The 16947-nt window shown below is 49.7% G+C and overlaps 2 protein-coding genes across 2 annotated transcripts; both read right to left on the reverse strand.

The window, feature by feature from the left end:
- Positions 1–4951: 4951 nt before the first annotated feature.
- On the reverse strand, positions 4952–8318 carry RAET1E (retinoic acid early transcript 1E). Its single transcript, XM_024747847.1, is given in 5 exon segments — positions 4952–5263; positions 5525–5754; positions 5875–5884; positions 7598–7861; positions 8277–8318. Coding segments are annotated over 5 exon segments (858 nt in total).
- A 5002-nt stretch (positions 8319–13320) lies between these two features.
- LOC112401554 (UL16-binding protein 3-like) lies at positions 13321–16551 on the reverse strand. Its single transcript, XM_024747848.1, is given in 8 exon segments — positions 13321–13339; positions 14504–14612; positions 14615–14635; positions 15269–15511; positions 15514–15543; positions 15777–15870; positions 15872–16041; positions 16536–16551. Coding segments are annotated over 8 exon segments (702 nt in total).
- Between the last annotated feature and the right edge of the window lie 396 nt (positions 16552–16947).

Genomic DNA, 16947 nt, shown 5'->3' on the forward strand with positions numbered 1-16947 from the left:
AAATCAGAATTTCTGTAAAGGGAGAGCTTTGGGGTTCTCTAGTCAGAAGAGGAGTAGAGGGCTTCTCTCTGGGGGTTCATGGAGATTTTAAAAGTAACTGAAGCCTTCCCCAATCGATGAAGAGAACTGATATTTGTTGAGCATCTTCTGGGTACCAAGCGCTTTGCAAATGTGATCACTTTTCCCTCACTGCTTAGTGAGAGTGTCCTGCTTCTCTCCCTGAGCGACTGGTGAGGAAACTGAGGTTAAGTGAGGCTGCCAACCTATCCAGGTCACAGTCAGAAAGGAGTGGTGAGGGGAGGGATGGGCACCTCTGACTGTGGCTCGATTTTTTTTTTTTTTAACATCTTTATTGGGGTATAATTGCTTTACAATGGTGTGTCAGTTTCTGCTTTATAACAAAGTGAATCAGTTATACATATACATATGTCCCCATATCTCTTCCCTCTTGCATCTCCCTCCCTCCCACCCTCCCTATCCCACCCCTCCAGGCGGTCACAAAGCACCAGTGGCTCGATTTTTATTTCAGTACAATGGTTATTTACTTCGCAGCTGTGGAAGACAGTATGACACGTAACGCAGGTAGGAAGTGAAGCACTGCTGCGGGTGGGTGTGGATGAGCATCAGCAGAGAGAGTGAAGTTGGGGATAATTCAGGGGGAAATCTCTCTGGACACCCTGGAAGCTCCGGATGGGCCCAGTGGAGCAGCTGTGACAGGTCAAGCCGCAGCCTGGCCGATGGCGCCCTCTGACGTTGGCTTGGGGTGCGCAGCTCCTCTTAGTCTTAGGGGAGAGAGCAATGGCTAGAAGCCAAGGCCCTCAGCTATTAGGGTCACAAGTGACTCACACCAGTTGTGTGTTGCTTCCTGTTGGTGTCTCCAAGCTGAGGCAACCTGGGTCAGATCATGACATGGTTGGCCTGTTCCAAGTCTCTCCAGATCTCAGACCACACCCCACAGCTCCTTGTAAGGAGCTCAGCTGAGCTGGGAGACATTCCAGCTGATTAAAGCGACAAGCCTAAAATGAGTTAAGCCTTTGATCATTTACTGTGAGAGCACAGCCAGAGTCTGAACCCAGAGGCTGTGCCAACTCCCCTATTCCATTTTCCCCAATGGAATGGCATGTGTAGGGTGGCCTCACTGTTCAGAGACCGGAGTGAAAGGCTCCAGCAGCTTTATGGACCCTGAGGTGGAGGCAGGGTAAGGACTCGGAGGGGAGTGACCTGGGTCTGAGTCAGAGGGGGGACAAGGGTCTTCCAGGTTTCTCCGTCCTCTTCATTTAAGGAGGCCTCGGCAGAAGCACCAGAAGAGAACCTTGGCCCAGGGCCTGAGAAAATAAGACCTAGGAAGGAGGGCTCTGGGGCTGGGAGTATGAATATTTGAAGAGAGAGACTGCAGTGCCTTGCTGTCATCAGTCTGGGGTGGGGAGGGCAGCTCTCCACGTGAGGCTGTGAGGCCGGCCAGAGAGATCACAGAGGTTTTCAGCCCAGAGCCGGCCTCCTCACCTCTTCAGGGAGACAGTCACTTTTGTTTTCCCATCACCTCTCTGTTCACTGACTTGTACCATCTTTCTCTTCCATTCCACCAAGAGTTAATTCCAGTCCCTGCCAAAAGTTCTTTTTTTAAAATATTATTTATTTATTTATTTGGCTGCGCTGGGTCTTAGTTGCGGCCCATGGGATCTTTGTTGCTCCACGCGGGCTCTTAGTTGCGGCACGCGGGATCTAGTTCCCTGACCAGGGATCAAACCTGGGCCCCCTGAATTGGCAGCGCAGAGTCTTAACCGCTGGACCACCATGGAAGTCCCGGCTGCCAAAAGTTTTGGGAGTTCAGGCAAAGTACCAGTCACACAATCTCCTCCCCTTTCTCGGGCTCTGAAGACCAGGGAGACCTATTGGGGAACCCACACCACGAGCAGGGATATTCCAGCTTTAGGTAAGGTCCCAGGCTCACATTTTCAGTTCCCTGTTGTAGGCACTCTTGAGCTGTCTCCACCCTTCCCTACCCTACAAACCCAGCTCAGCCGTGGACACCCACTTCATCATCATCTTAGTGTCACCTCTCTCTGAAGCCAGTCCTGCTGTAAACTGGTTCACTCAGAGCCCTGTAGGAGGGGTCAGGAAAGAGGCTCGCTGCCAGGAATGCAGCACCAGGGATGAGCCAGGAACTGTGGACACCCTTAACGTTTTTCTGTGTGTGATAAAATATGCAAAACAGAATTTACCATCTTAGCTATTTTTAAGTATACAGTTCAGTGATATTAAACACATTCACACTGCAGTGCAATCATTACCCCCATCCTTCTCCATAGATCTTATCACTGTAAAATTGTAACTCTGTACCCATTAAACATTAACTCCCATTTCCCCCTCCCCTTAACCCCTGGCAACAACCTTTCTATTTTCATAAAATCTATCTTATGATTTTGTCTACTCTAAGTATCTCATATAAGTGGAATCACACAGTATTTGTCTTTTTGTGACTTGCTTATTTCACTTAGCAGAGTATCTTCAAGGTTCATCCCTGTTGTAGCATGTCAGAATTTTCTTCTTCTTCTCTTTTTTTTTTAGAATCTTCTTCTTTTTAGGGCTGAAAAATATTCCATTGTGTCTACATAATACATTATTCTTATTCATTCACACATCAGTGGACACGGGTTGCTGCCACATTTTACCTATCGTGAATAATGCTGCTATGAACATAGGTGTACAGGTATCTCTTTGAGACCCTGCTTTCAATTCTTTTGGGTACATACCCAGAAGTGGGATCGCTGGATCATATGGTGATTCTAGTTTTAATTTTTTGAAGAACGGCCATATTGTTTTCCACAGCAGCTATATCATTTTACATCCTCATCAAAAAATGCACAAAGTTGCCAATTACTCCACAACCTCGTTATGTTCTTTGCTATTTTCTCTTTTTTTAACGGAAGCCATCCTAATGGGTGTGAGGGGAAATCTCACCGTAGTTTTGATTTCTATTTCCCTAATGATTAGTGATGTTGAGCAATTTTCATGTGCCTACGGTGTATCTTCTTTGGAGAAATATCTGTTCAAGCCTTTTGCCCATTTTTCAATCAAGTTGTTTGTGTTTTTGTTGTTGAGTTTTAGGAGTTTTCTATATATTCTGGATATTAATCCCTTATCAGACATATGATTCGCAAACACTTCCTCCCTTTCAGTGGGCTGCCTTTTAACTCTTTTGATACTGTCTTTCCATGTGCAAAATGTTTAAATTTCATGAAGTTCAATTTGTTTATTTTCTTCTTTTGTTGCCTGTGTCTTTGGTGTCACGTCCAAGAAATCATAGCTAGATCGAATGTCGTGAAGCTTTTGTCCTGTGTTTTCTTCTAAGATTTTACAGTTTTAGGTCTTATATTTAAGTCTTTTGTCCACTCTGAGTGCATTTTTGTGCACTGTGTTAGGTAACGGCCCAGTACAACTGGGCACACAGAGCTCTCTTTTATTTCAGGTGCTGACCCTCCCTTTGACGGGAAGGCCTATGAGACACAGTGGAGAGGCTCCTCCCAAAGGTACAGGAAGGTGGTTGGACATGTTTCCTTTCCGCTTAACTCCGGCCGTAAGAGCTCATCAACAGCCGTGGTAAACCCACCTCTGAGTAGAAGATAATATATTAGATCAGCAGCCAGACTGTCATCAAGGGTCAGTTTTTTCCACCAAGGGTTGGTCTAACATTTCCACCTTCTCCTGGCCCAGGGAAGAAACATCAGATGATGGAATGGCTGTTAGAACATCAGGTAAATTGTTGAACTAAATCACTCTATCATCAGAGAACAAAAAATGTTTTCATCAGAGGATGGGGGAACCCTGGGTACCATCTCAGCAAGACAACACCCACCCCACCTGCAGCCTTTTGAGATCTTAGACCTGGCCCGCCCCCTCCCCCCGACAGAAGTGGATGCCTGGTTTCCCCTCCCCTCACTGCACTGTCCTGCTGCCCATACCAGCCTCTTCTACCCCAGCAGCAGAGTAATCCCCAGCCCTACTGGGAAGTGTGGGGGCCCAAGACTGAGAAAGTGCAGCATTTCTAGGTAGAGATGGATCAGTGGACAGGCGCTTGGGTGAGACCCGTGGCTCACCTCTCCCAAGTCCTTACCAGAACATGACAGGCCCAGGAGCCAGAGGCCAGCCTGTTTCTCACCTGCTGTAGTCCCTGATTTCTTCATAAGTTTCACGACGATGAAGCCAATTAGGACGAAGCAGGTGAAAATCAATGGGATGATCCATTCAATTAATGGATGGATGCAGACTGGTCATTATTCGGGGCGTTTAATGGTGGTTCTAAAACAAACAATAAAGCAAAAGCAGGGTGAAACCTAAGAATACACCTTCCTTAGCAGCTACTGTCCCCAGACAGCACATGTCCCCCCCCACAAAGTCACTGACCCATTATGTGAAACCACTGGGGTAGAAAGATGAACGGGAGTTGTGCCCTGTCCTCACGGAGCACATATTACTGCTGAGGGAGACAGCCAGTGTCCATCTGATTATCATGCAGGTGGCCCTGTTTACTGTGGGAAGTCCTTTTTGAGGAGGACACATCTAGGGGTGCTGAATTCTGTCTGGGGAGGGGTGAGGGCTTCATTAAGTGACATCTGAGCTGGTTAAAGGATCCCTACAACAGGAAGGAGAGAAGGCCTGGAAGCACAATACGTATATAGATCTGGGGACCACCTACCAGTGCCGGAGGACTGGGTCATTGGTTAATGGGGAAGGGGGCTCCTTCCTGTGCTGAGGGAGGTGGGCTAGGAAAGGAGGATGCTGGGAAATCCTATGCTATGCCTGTCACTGATTCTCCAGACAGGAAGTCCACCAAGAGATCAATCACTCCATCCATCCACCATATTTTCAATCGCACACACATATGTGCTCACATCCACACAGGGAAGGCACTAGACCTTTGAAGAGAGCTACCATCTCCTCCACACCCTGCTCAGTTACCCGTGGGCTCTGGTTCTAGCATGTTCTCCCAGTGTTCTAGGAATTCTCTAAACCAGTGACTGCAGTCTCCCGCTGAGATCTTCCTAAAACACTCTGCCAGTTCCTGGCTGTTCTCCCACTCCTCTTTGACCCCTGTGGCTCCAGGAGTGATGACTGTCCGGTTCACGTTCATCACGTCAAGGAGGGCTGTGTGTCTGTTGATTCTGAAGCGCAAGGATGCACCAGTGCATCGCTCTGCTTCGCGCTGACAACACAGCTTGACCTGCAGCGTGGGCGGATCTGTGCCCCTACACAAAGAAGCATCCTGGACTGTCCACAATCCGTCCTCCCCCGTAGCTCAAGGGTGTCTCTGCACATCTAGAGGCCTGTGCTCTTCTGTCCATGACTTGCCCTCTCCTGCCCAGCAGGTCCACCAGGTCTCTCAGGTTAGACTGTGTTCCGTTCTTTCACACGAAGCTCCTTCCCTGCACATGCTCTGCTCCTTCCCCTCTCTTGCTGACTGTCTCCAGCTACCCACCCCCTTCGCATACCTACCCCTGGTCTCCCTTTTGTCCAGTGTGATGACAGGCAGGACCATCCTGAGCTCTCGCCCCACTTCTCCCAGCATTTGGCTCAATTCTGTCTATGCTTTGGTGGCATTTACCTCCCCCGCCAGGAGACCCGAAGGTTTGACCTTGTTTCTGTCACTGTCATACTGGAGGAAAGACTTTGTGTCCACTGAGCCCTGGACTTCACACCAGGGCTATCCAGGTCTGGACTGAGATCTGACAGTGAGGTCGAGGCAGAGAGAGTGAGCTTCCATGAGAGAAAAACACAGGTGTGTCCCCAGAGATTCCCCATGAGGGGCCTGGCTGCAGAGGGAGGGGTCTCCATCCCAGACCCCCTCCATCTGCCGCTTCCTTAGTCCTGCCTCACCTTTAACTGTCTGAGGTTTAATTAAACACTTTGAGGCCACCATGGACCCCTTGGGTGCACATAGGAGGATTTACCTGACAAATCTTTTTAGCGTCATGTACCAACTGTTGAGGTACCAAAAATACAAGACAGTGTCTGTACTCCAGGGACTTAAAATCTATCTGAACAGACAGGACTTTCAAAAAACGGGAAAAAAGACACCATAGGACGACACATGCCACATTCATGATGGGTCCTGGGTCATCAGGAAAGGCTTCCTGGAGTAGGAGGTGGGACTTGGCAGGAGAGGGAGAGCTGCCACACAAGCACAGGTCAGGCACCCTGCCTTAGGCTGGGATTCCCACACCTCCGGGGCAGCCAGTCCAGCTAAACCACACCCTCACCATCCTAAGAGCACTGTGGACAGGTGCCTACCACTGTGGAGCCCTTTCCATTCCTGTCCGCCTCCCATCCTCCCCCTCCCGAGCCAGGTCCCCAGATCCCAGGACGCTCAATGCCCAGAGTCTTCCTGGGTTCTATCAGCAGCAGTATCAGCAAAAGAAGGCCTGTAGGGCTTCCCTGGTGGCGCAGTGGTTGAGAGTCCGCCTGCCGATGCAGGGGACACGGGTTTGTGCCCCGGTCTGGGAAGATCCCACATGCCGCGGAGCCGCTGGGCCCGTGAGCCATGGCCGCTGAGCCTGCGCGTCCGGAGCCTGTGCTCCGCAACGGGAGAGGCCACAACAGTGAGAGGCCCGCGTACCACAAAAAAAAAAAGAAAAAAGAATCCGCCTGCCAATGCAGGGGACACGGGTTCGAGCCCTGGTCCGGTAAGATCCCACATGCCACAGAGCAACAAAGCCCCAGCGTCACAACTATTGAAGCCCGTGCGCCTAGAGCCCGTGCTCCGCAAGAGAAGCCACCGCAATGAGAAGCCTGCGCACCGCAACGAGTAGCCCCCGCTCGCGGTAGCTGGAGAAAGCTCGCGCGCAGCAAAGACGACCCAATGCAGCCAAAAGTAAATAAAATAAATAAATAAAAATACACTTTAAATAACCTCCCCCCCTTCACCCCCCAAAAAAAACCCCTTTTGTGGCGTGAGCAAAACTGCTGGGGGTTATGATCTCCTCTTCCCTCATTCCACCAACCACATTCTCCTCTAACCTTCCAACGAAATTCCTCTCCCCCTTCTTCCCGCTGCCTCTTTTGCCTCCCTTTCCCATCTCTCCCTCCCTCTTTCCATATTTTCTCCCACCTCCAGTCTGCATCCTAACCTCTCCAACTTTCTCTTTAATGATTAATATTCACTCTCACCAAGTGCACCCCAGTGTTAATCAAGCTAGCTGCAGGCAGAGCGCACCTGGTCTATCACCGAAGGTGGATGCGCAATAGAGTCCAACCGTCCTGTTGAGTTGAGACTCAAGAAAAGCTGGGACGTTATCACTAGCTTCTGTTCTTTGCACCTTGCAAACTCCTCCAAGGCCACTGGAGGAACAAGCTCAGAGCAAGGGTGTAGGAATTTCATTCCTTTCTTATCAACCATCAGTCCCCAGCCTCTCCTGCCCGGCAGTTCCCCTCGTCCTGCACATCTCTCCCCTCACCCCACCCTCTTCGCCCCAGCCATCCCCCGCGCAGTTGGCTAAACACAGCGGTCTCAGGGGTGGTGGCTTGGGGATGGCGGGATAGGACTGAACCCTTGGGGGACCCGCCGTGGGGTCTACTCGCCGCGCACTCCTTCCCTTCTCACCCGTCTCCCGGGCCGAGCGCCTGCGATCGGTGGGGCGCGGTCCTCGCCTGCCCGGTCTACCCAACGCTGCTTTCCCAGCTTGAGACTGTCGCTGTTTGCAAGCACAAGAGAAGACTCCGAAAACTCTCTCCTCGGGGTTTTCAGTTTGAATCCCTCAGTCTTCTTTCGAATGTCTGTCTCCCCGACGTCCCGCCGACCCGGCTCGGCCAGAGCTCGGCCGGCTGCATCCCGAGCGGCGTCGGGGGGGAGCGGGACCCGCCGCGGCTACAAAGAGGAGCCCGGGCCGAGCTCCCGCGCTCCGGGGAGGCTCGCGGGGCCGGGAACAAACAGCCTCTGGGAGACGTGGGAGGACCCGGGCCGCGGAGCCGGGTGAGTGAGGTCTCCGCGCCGAGAAGGGACGGGGATGCGGGGCGACCACGAGCTTCCTTCCTCTTGCCAACCTGGGCGGGATGTGGGGACCCGGGGCTGGAGACCGAGAGCTACTTCTTGCCAATTACTCTCCACGAGCAGCTCAGGGAAGACAGGTTACAACTGCGCTGCGCGTTTCCCACGGAAGCCAGCTGACTTCCGGGTCGGCTCCACCCTATTTCCTAGGACTCTGGCCCCGCCCCGCACGCCTACTCTACTACTCCCCGCCCCTCCTCCCACGCTTCCTAATCAGACGTTCCTCCCCACCTACCTGGCAGCGGCCACGGGGCAGTCGTTCTTGGGTGGCGTTCATTGCAAGTCCAGCTAAATAAATAGATAAAATAAATAAATAAAAGTGCATGGCACCGGACATCTAACTTATTCTTCCGACTGCCTCTCCCCGCTTTCGGTTCCATGAATCTCACCGCCCTTCTAGGTCGTCTGTGATCAAGGCCAGGACAAGTCAGAGGGGGCAGGGCACCACCCACTCTCTCTAGCAACATTCCCTCCCTTCTCGTCATCCACAGTGGTCCCCACATTCATCTTGAACCTCCAGGGTCCCAGGCGCACGGGTCTTCCCCAGCACACACGCACCCCTCACTTCACACTGCCGCTGTGTATTGGTTTGATGCAAGAATGAAGTAAGATGTGTCAGAGTGTCGTCTCACCGGCTGTGGTTCATCGGCACATTTTTAGCTCATCTGCCGTGGGGCTCCGCTGGTGGCTTGTCATAAGAACATGTGGAGAAGCCACCACAGCAAAGGGACAGTTATACTATAAATACCGAGAATTTGCGAGGAGTATCCCAGAGTTCCAGTCTGGGCAAAAGCTACCCTTTGGTGACCTAGCTTTCCCTTAAATTGTCTGTTTCCATGAGAAATCTAGCAGAATCAGTGGTTCTGCTTTCACTCTTCCTCCATGTTATGTAATGTTTTGATATTTGTATATACTGTGAAATGAAAACCATAACCGTTTAGGTAACAACCATCACCACACGTAGTTAAAATTTTTTTCCTTTTGGTGAAAACTTCTGAGATCTACTCTCTTAGCACTTTTCAAATATATTGATACAATCCAGTTGTCCCTCGGTATCCACTGGGGACTGGTTCCAGGACCCACCTGGGATACCAAAATTCTCTGGTGCTCAGGTCCCATAGGCAGCCCTCCGTATCCGCGATTCCTCATTGGAGGATTCAACCAACCCCGGACCCAACCAACGGCAGATCGAGTAGTACTGTATTTATTGAAAACAATCCGAGTACAGAGTGAAGTAAGTCAGAAGGAGAAAAACAAATACCGTATGCTAATACATATATATGGAATCTAAGAAAAAAAATGTCATGAAGAACCTAGGGGTAAGACGGGAATAAAGACACAGACCTACTAGAGCATGGACTTGAGGACACGGGGAGGGGGAAGGGTAAGCTGGGACAAAGTGAGAGAGTGGCACTGACATATATACACTACCAGATGTAAACTAGATAGCTAGTGGGAAGCAGCCGCATAGCACAGGGAGATCAGCTCGGTGGTTTGTGACCACCTAGAGGGGTGGGATAGGGAGGGTGGGAGGGAGGGAGACGCAAGAGGGAAGAGATATGGGAACATATGTATATGTATAACTGATTCACTTTGTTATAAAGCAGAAACTAACACACCATTGTAAAGCAATTATACCCCAATAAAGATGTTAAAAAAATAATTAAAAAAAATAATAAATAAAAAATAAAGTGGTCTCACAAAGTTCAAACCTGTGTTGTTCAGGGGTCAACTGTACAGTCTGATTAACTATACTCACCATGCTGTACATTACATCCACAGGTCTTATTTATTTTATAGCTGGAAGTCTGTACTTTTTACTGTCTTCACCCCTTTCTCCCATCCTCCCCAATCCCCACCTCTGACAATCACCACCATTATGTTCTATCTATGAGTTTTATTTATTTATTTAATTAATTTTTTTGCAGTACGTGGGCCTCTCACTGTTGCGGCCTCTCCCATTGTGGAGCACAGGTTCTGGACGCGCAGGCCCAGCGGCCATGGCCCGTGGGCCCAGCCGCTCCGCGGCATGTGGGATCCTCCCGGACCGGGGTACGAACCCGTGTCCCCTGCATCGGCAGGCGGACTCTCAACCACTGCGCCACCAGGGAAGCCCTCTGAGTTTTTAAAAAAAATTTTTTTTGGTTCCATAATCACGATAATACGATATGTGTCTTTCTCTTTCTGGTTTCTTTCACTTGGCCTAATGCCCTCAAGTTCCTTCCATGTTGTCACAAATGACAAGGTTTCCTTCTCTTTTATGGAGGAATAATATTCTGTTATGTGAATATATATATCACTTCCGTTCACCATTCATCTGTCAGTGGACACTAGGTTGCTCCATGTCTAGGCTGCTGTAAGCAGTGCGGCTGTCACCCAAATGTGCCTGTTGCTCATGCCTTGTGTTCCGCTGTCTCCACACCACCCCAACATGGGCCCCTCCCAAAGGGAGAAGCTGGCTTGCCTCAGGCCTGATTTTGCAAAATCCCTTTAAGCATCAACAGGCCATAAACCTTGGTGTGGGCTTCTGTCCTTTCCCACAGGCTTTTGACAGTTTTGAGGAGTTATCAGAACTCAAAGCTGAGCTTGCCTAAGTAACTGTTTTCAAGCAGTATGAAACCTTTGTCTTGGTTAATTTTATATGTCAACTTGACTAAGCTAAGGGATACCCTTAGAGCTGGTAAAACATGATTTCTGGGTTTGTCTGTGAGGGTGTTTCTGGAAGACATTAGCATTAGAATCTTCATAGAGAGAGAGAGTTGCTCTGTGTGTAGTTGTACTTGAGGTGTGTTCATGGGAAAGGGGAGCTCAGGGCTTCCTATTCGGCCATCTTGATCTTGCTTTTGTGTGATCGATGATCTTTGATGTTACCACTGTAGTTGTTTTGGGGCACCAGGAACTGTGCCCATATCAGATGGCACACTTAAGCGTTATATGTTGGGTGTGTTCTTACTGCTCCGCTGACCTTCCCTTCCCTCATCTCTCTCCCTCTCCTCGGACCTCCTGAGTCCCTGAGACAAAACAATATTGAAATTTGGCCAATTAATAACCTTACAGTAGCCTCTCAGTGTCCCAGTGAAAGGAAGAATCATGTGTCTCTCACTTTAAATCCAAAGCTAGAAATGGTTAAGCTTTTGAAGAAGGCATGTCGAAAGCCAAGACGGCCAGAAGCTAGGCCTCTTGTGCCAAACAGTCAGTCAAGTTGTGACTGCAAAGGAAAAGTTCTTAAAGCAAATCAAAAGTGCTACGCCAGTGACCACACAAATGATAAGAAAGCAAAACAGCCTTATTACTGGTACCGAGAAAAGTTTTACTGGTCTGAAGAGAAGATCAAACGAGCCACAACATTGCCTTAAGCCAAAGTCTAATCCGGAACGAAGCCCTAATTCTCCTCAATTCTATGAAGGCTGAGGGAGGAGAGGAAGCTGCAGAAGAAAAGTTTGAAGCTGGTAGAGGTTGGTTCATGAAGTTTAGGGAACGAAGCCCTCTCCATCACGTAGAAGTGCAGAGTGAAGCAGTAAGGGCTGATGTCAATCTGCAGACGTAGAGAACGGACTTGAGGACATGAGGAGGGGGAAGGGTTAGCTGGGACGAAGTGAGAGAGTGGCATGGACAGATATCCACTACCAAATGTAAAACAGATAGCTAGTGGGAAGCAGCCGCATTGCACAGGGAGATCAGCTCGGTGCTTTGTGACCACCTAGAGGGGTGGGATAGGGAGGGTGGGAGGGAGGGGGACGCAAGAGGGAAGAGATGTGGGAACATATATATATGTATAACTGATTCACTTTGTTATAAAGCAGAAACTAACACACCATTGTAAAGCAATTATACTCCAATAAAGATGTTAAAATAAATAAATTAATTAATTAAATGCTCTCAATTATATGAATGTGTAAGGGTATTCCAGTGGTTTGTTTTTTTTGTCATGTTGGTTATTTGGAATATGTTCAATCTCTTCACAGGCTCACTCACCACCTGTGAACTACTCAAGCATTTGCCCAAAACTTAGGAGAATTTAACTTATTTATTTGTAGGAGTTCATTATTTATTCTGACTATGATCCTCTACCCATTGGGAAATAAAACAACTTTTCAAAGTAGATGTGTTTGTGCTGTGAAGACTGACTTCTCCCTGGAGAAAGGGAGGTCGAGGTGGAGGAATCACAGGAGAGTCACCGCTGAGGGAGACGGGGATCTAGGCAAAATCGAAAAAAATCTCATTGTTTAAATTCCAGAATATACATTTGCATCCAGGTTATGTGGATAATGTTTGAGACAGAGAGCTGGACTGCATGTTACTTTAAGAGCAATCCTTACATTCTCTGTTTCCACAAGAAATGTAGCAGAATCACCAGTTATATTTAATCCTATAACGCAGAGAATGGTGAAATGCCATCAATTCTCTCCTGGATTATAAAACAGAAATCTGAAGGAATTAAGTTTTTTGCAATATAGAGATATTGATTTAAATATCAGTATAGTGTAATAAATTACTAAGGGAAACAGTCATAAATAAAATTTTGTTCTTTTTTTTGATTCGAGTATAGTTGCTTTACAATGCTGTGTTAGTTTCTGCTGTACAATGAAGCGAATCAGCTATATGTCTACATATGTCCCCTCCCTCCTGGACCTAGATGTTAATCCCAATCTCCCGATTCATCCCACCCTCCCCTTCCCCCCTGTGTCCCCACGTCCGTTCTCTACCTCTGCATTTCTATTCCTGCCCTGCAAATAGGTTCATCTGTACCATTTTTCTATATTTCACATATATGCGTTAATATACGACATTTATTTTTCTCTTTCTGACTTACTTCACTCTGCTGATAATACACTGAGGTTGTTTCTCTGGACATAGAATGATTCCCTGAGGTCCTGTAAGAGCAGATGATATTTTTCCTGCAATATCATCATTTGCAAGAACGAGGTCACAATGCAGACAAGTGTCTGATTTTTCACAGACTAGAAGAAGATGGAAAGTGTCCTGTTTGTGGAGATTTCTTGTTCAAGCAGTTGAACGTTTCAGTGCAGGGATTCCATCACTTAGCACCAAGAGAAAGTGGCAAAATATGTTTGAAAAAAAAAGATGCTGGGTAAGATGTTCACCAAATGTGATAAAGGCCACGAGATGGTGCTTCTACCGTGTCATCGGGATGGGATGGCAGACTCGGGATTCATAGGATCTGATCTCCTGGGGTCTAAAGCAGGAACAGCAGGACATCAAAGGTGGCCAAGCAAAGGCCAAGTCCCTGAGGGAGACAGAGCACCTGTCTGAAGGCTTCATGGGATCACCGTCAGCCTTCAGAAAAGAAACAGGTGTTGGTCCACAGGGCGGAGGCAATCCCATCACCTTCCTGGGGCTGCCCCTCCCCAGTCCCTCCCCACCTCCAGCCTCGCCCTCTGCCCCCCACCTCCACCCTGGGTCCGGCAGCTTGTTCTCACCTCTTCCTTCCTTTCCTGCATCACAGAGTCAGCCCCAGGCCCTGCTACCACCCACTTAGGCTCAAGACTGAAGCCAGTGAGGACTCAATCTGCTCCCTTTACTCAGGTCCTTATCCTCCCTGAAGGAGGGCCTAAAGGACCCAGTGGCAGTTCCCATGGAGGAGAGGTCTTGCATCCTCATGGCCTTGGGGAGGGCTGCAGGCAAACCTCCTTCTTTTCCCTCCTCTCCAGGCCTCTTAGGCACCAGCACACAACACAGCTCTCAGGACGAGGGTCCCGCCTGCACTCCATCTCTTCCTGGTCCAGCCTAGCTGGAGCGTCCACCGCGGCTCAGTCCCACCCATCCCACGAGTCACCTCTGCTCAAGGCAGGGGCCGCTCAGTGACTGGGGCTCTGGGGTGTGCAGGAGGCTGGGGCCACGTGCGAGCAACAGGCTGAGCCAGAATCCCTGCTGTTCCAAGGAGCACCGGCCCCTCCTAATTCTGTCCTGCACAGTCTCTACTGTTGGCTTTGTGTCTTGCCTGCTGTGACCCAAGTGACTTCCTGTGAGAACAGACCTTTGGAGTTGGGTCTGCAAAGGCCTCCCCACCCCTTCCTCCCTCTCCTCTTAGCCCCTTAGCTTTGACACATCACATGCAGCCGCCATCCTGCTCCCACCCAGCGTGAGTCCTGCCCACACTGTGTGTGCCTGCTGTCCCCTCACCACCTACCACCGGGCCCTGCCAAACAGGTGTCTGTGTTGAGTCAGGCAGACTTTGCTAGACTCCTTTATCAGCGACAGGCCCTAAGCCTTTGTGGGGGCCCTCCCCTTTCTGTCATCTGACAGGGCGGGGCTATCAGAACTCAGGGCTGGGCTTGTGCAAGTTATTGCTCTTGAGCGATATGAGGTCTTGTTCACCTGGCTTCATTTCCAGGGTGAGAAGCTTCAGTGAGGGGCAGGGGTTGGGCTGGGATTCACCTTCTCCCATCCTCCCACCAGGCCATGCGACCCTTCCTTCCCTCTGAATTCCTCCCTCAGTACCTGTTCTTATAGAGGACTCCACCCAGGATGCCAGTTATGACGGACCAGGAGAGGACCACGGGGAGGACCCAAGTGATGGGCTTGATGGCTGTGGCCCTGGACTGGGCTTTGGGGGGTCCGTGGTTGGTGATGCTGCAAGGAAAGGAAGAATGAAGGCCCTTGTCCACACCCCAAACTGAGGAGATCCCTCCTTAGCCCCCCGGCTCAGGTTCCCCTACTATGCACACGGTTCTCATCCACCACGTGGCGTCCCCATGACAGGTCCTGAGGAGACATGGGGGGAGGGGGTGAGCCATGTCCCCACGGGGCTCAGACAGCTAATGGGGGAGCAAGGGTTCCACTATAGCCACTCACTCCTACTGTGACAGAAGAGGAGGTGACACGTGAGGATGGGAACAGAGAAGTCCTCTCACGAGCTGATGTTTGAGGTGATATTGACAGATTTCCAGAAGTGGAATAGGTGAGATTTAAAAAAAGATTCTGGAAAGAGGGAACAGTCAGAAATAAATCTCTGACATCAGAATGATGCCCTCATGTTTGGGGTCAGCAAGAATCCATGTTAAATGGTCCTAAGACCTGTGCACTGAGGCAGGTGTCAGGAGGTGGGAAGGGGAAGGGAGGGTGGCAGAACATGCCCAGGGCCATTGTTCTCCCAGGAAGAATCCACCCTGGATGGGTCACTTTCCCAAACACAAACACACACACACACAGGGGTGGGTCCATGCCACCTTGAGAGGACTGCCACTTCCTCCTCTTCTCACTTACCCGTTGTCTTCAACATCTTCTCCCAGTGCACCAAGAAATCCTGAAGCCAGGCCCTACAGTCTCCCATGGAGGTCTTCTTGAAGAACTTGGTCACAGCTCTGTCATTCTCCCACTTCTCTTTCATCTGTCTGCTTCCAGAATGAACTACTGTCCGCTGTCCATTCTCTGAATCAAAGAGGAACCACATCCATCCATTGAAGCCAAACTGCCAGGATCCACTGGTGCGTCCATCGTCTTCACACCACATGTCATCCTGCCCTGTGGGGTGACAGGGTCTGCCCCCAACGTGGGAAAGAGCTCAGCCCCTGGGCTTGACAAATTTTTTGCCCCCACCTGTGTCCATCTCCCCTGGGCCCAGCTAATCTGGCCCTGTTCTCTCCTCCAACACCTGCTCTTTCCACTGGACTACTAGGGAAGGACCAATGTCCAACTTTATTTTTTACCCAAAAACAATGAATGCAGCTAAGTCCCCAGTCTGTTCCTCCTGCACTTGGACTTTCTAACTCACCCCTGGCCGTGTGTTTCTCCGGGGTAACCTCAGGCAGCTGCTCCTTGGGCAAGTCCCCGACGTCTTTGAATGTTTCCATCTGCCCTTGTTCAGGCCTTTGTGGCTTTCACCTCTTCACCCAGGGGACTCATGGATTGGATCTTAGCACCACCACAATCGTAGGAGAGAAAAACCTTTCCATCCACCTGGCCTTGAACCACACACCATGGTTGTCCAGGTCTGGGCTTAGGATGGACGGTGAAGTTGTAGCAAAGAGAGTGAATGTCTGTGAAGGCAAAACACAGGTGAGGTTGGGGGTGGGAGAGAAGGACCCATATACCCCCTTTACCGCAGTTATGGGACAGCAAAGTAAACCTGTAGGCCTGGGCTGGCAGAGCAAGGACTGCCCCGCTGGTCCCTCCCCCTCACCATATAGGCAGTGCCCCTCCCTTCCTTGAGGAGAAGGAGAAGGCCCCGCCTGGCAGAAATCACACATCCTGGATATGTCCCCTTGTCCACCAGGTCAGTACCCAGCATCAGTCAGCACGTAATCTTTCCAGAGACGTGCCAGGCTGTGATGCGGGAAAAGCCTAGAGACAGAGAATTGTCAGAATCCAGCTCAGTGTCCTGCGGGGAGATGGAGAATGTGTGGGGCTGCTCCCGAGGAAGCAGGATCACAGCGGGGGAGGATGAGCACAGAACCCAAAGCTGGAGGAGGGAGTTTACAGTTACGTGGCACCGGAGTCAGCGAGGCCTGGGGAGATGCTGCTAATGTGTTACCTGGCCCACATCGCATGAAAGAGGAAATCCAGAGCTTCCAAGGCACGCAGTAGAGGAGGGGATTTAAAAGCAACTATTGATAAAATATAGATTGTCTTTAATGAAAAGACAATCCAATTGACAACAGACTTCTAGTCAGTTTTGAAAAATTATCTGCCATTATGTCTTCAAATATGACTTCTCCGTTTTATTTTACCTCTCCCTTTAGGATTCAAGTGAAATGTGGGGTAAAGCTCACTGTGTCTGCTATGTCTCCTACTCTTTCTTCCGTATTTTTCCACCCTTTGGACTTTCTGTACCTGATTCCAGATAATTTCTTTTGATTTACCTTCTAGTTGACCAATTCTCTCTTCAGGCATGTGTGACCTGCTATTAGACACATTTATTGAATTCTTAATTTTAGTTATTCAAT

Source organism: Neophocaena asiaeorientalis, unplaced genomic scaffold (genome assembly GCF_003031525.2).
Source record: "Neophocaena asiaeorientalis asiaeorientalis breed wild unplaced genomic scaffold, Neophocaena_asiaeorientalis_V1.1 scaffold123, whole genome shotgun sequence".
Classification (NCBI taxonomy): Eukaryota; Metazoa; Chordata; class Mammalia; order Artiodactyla; family Phocoenidae; genus Neophocaena; species Neophocaena asiaeorientalis.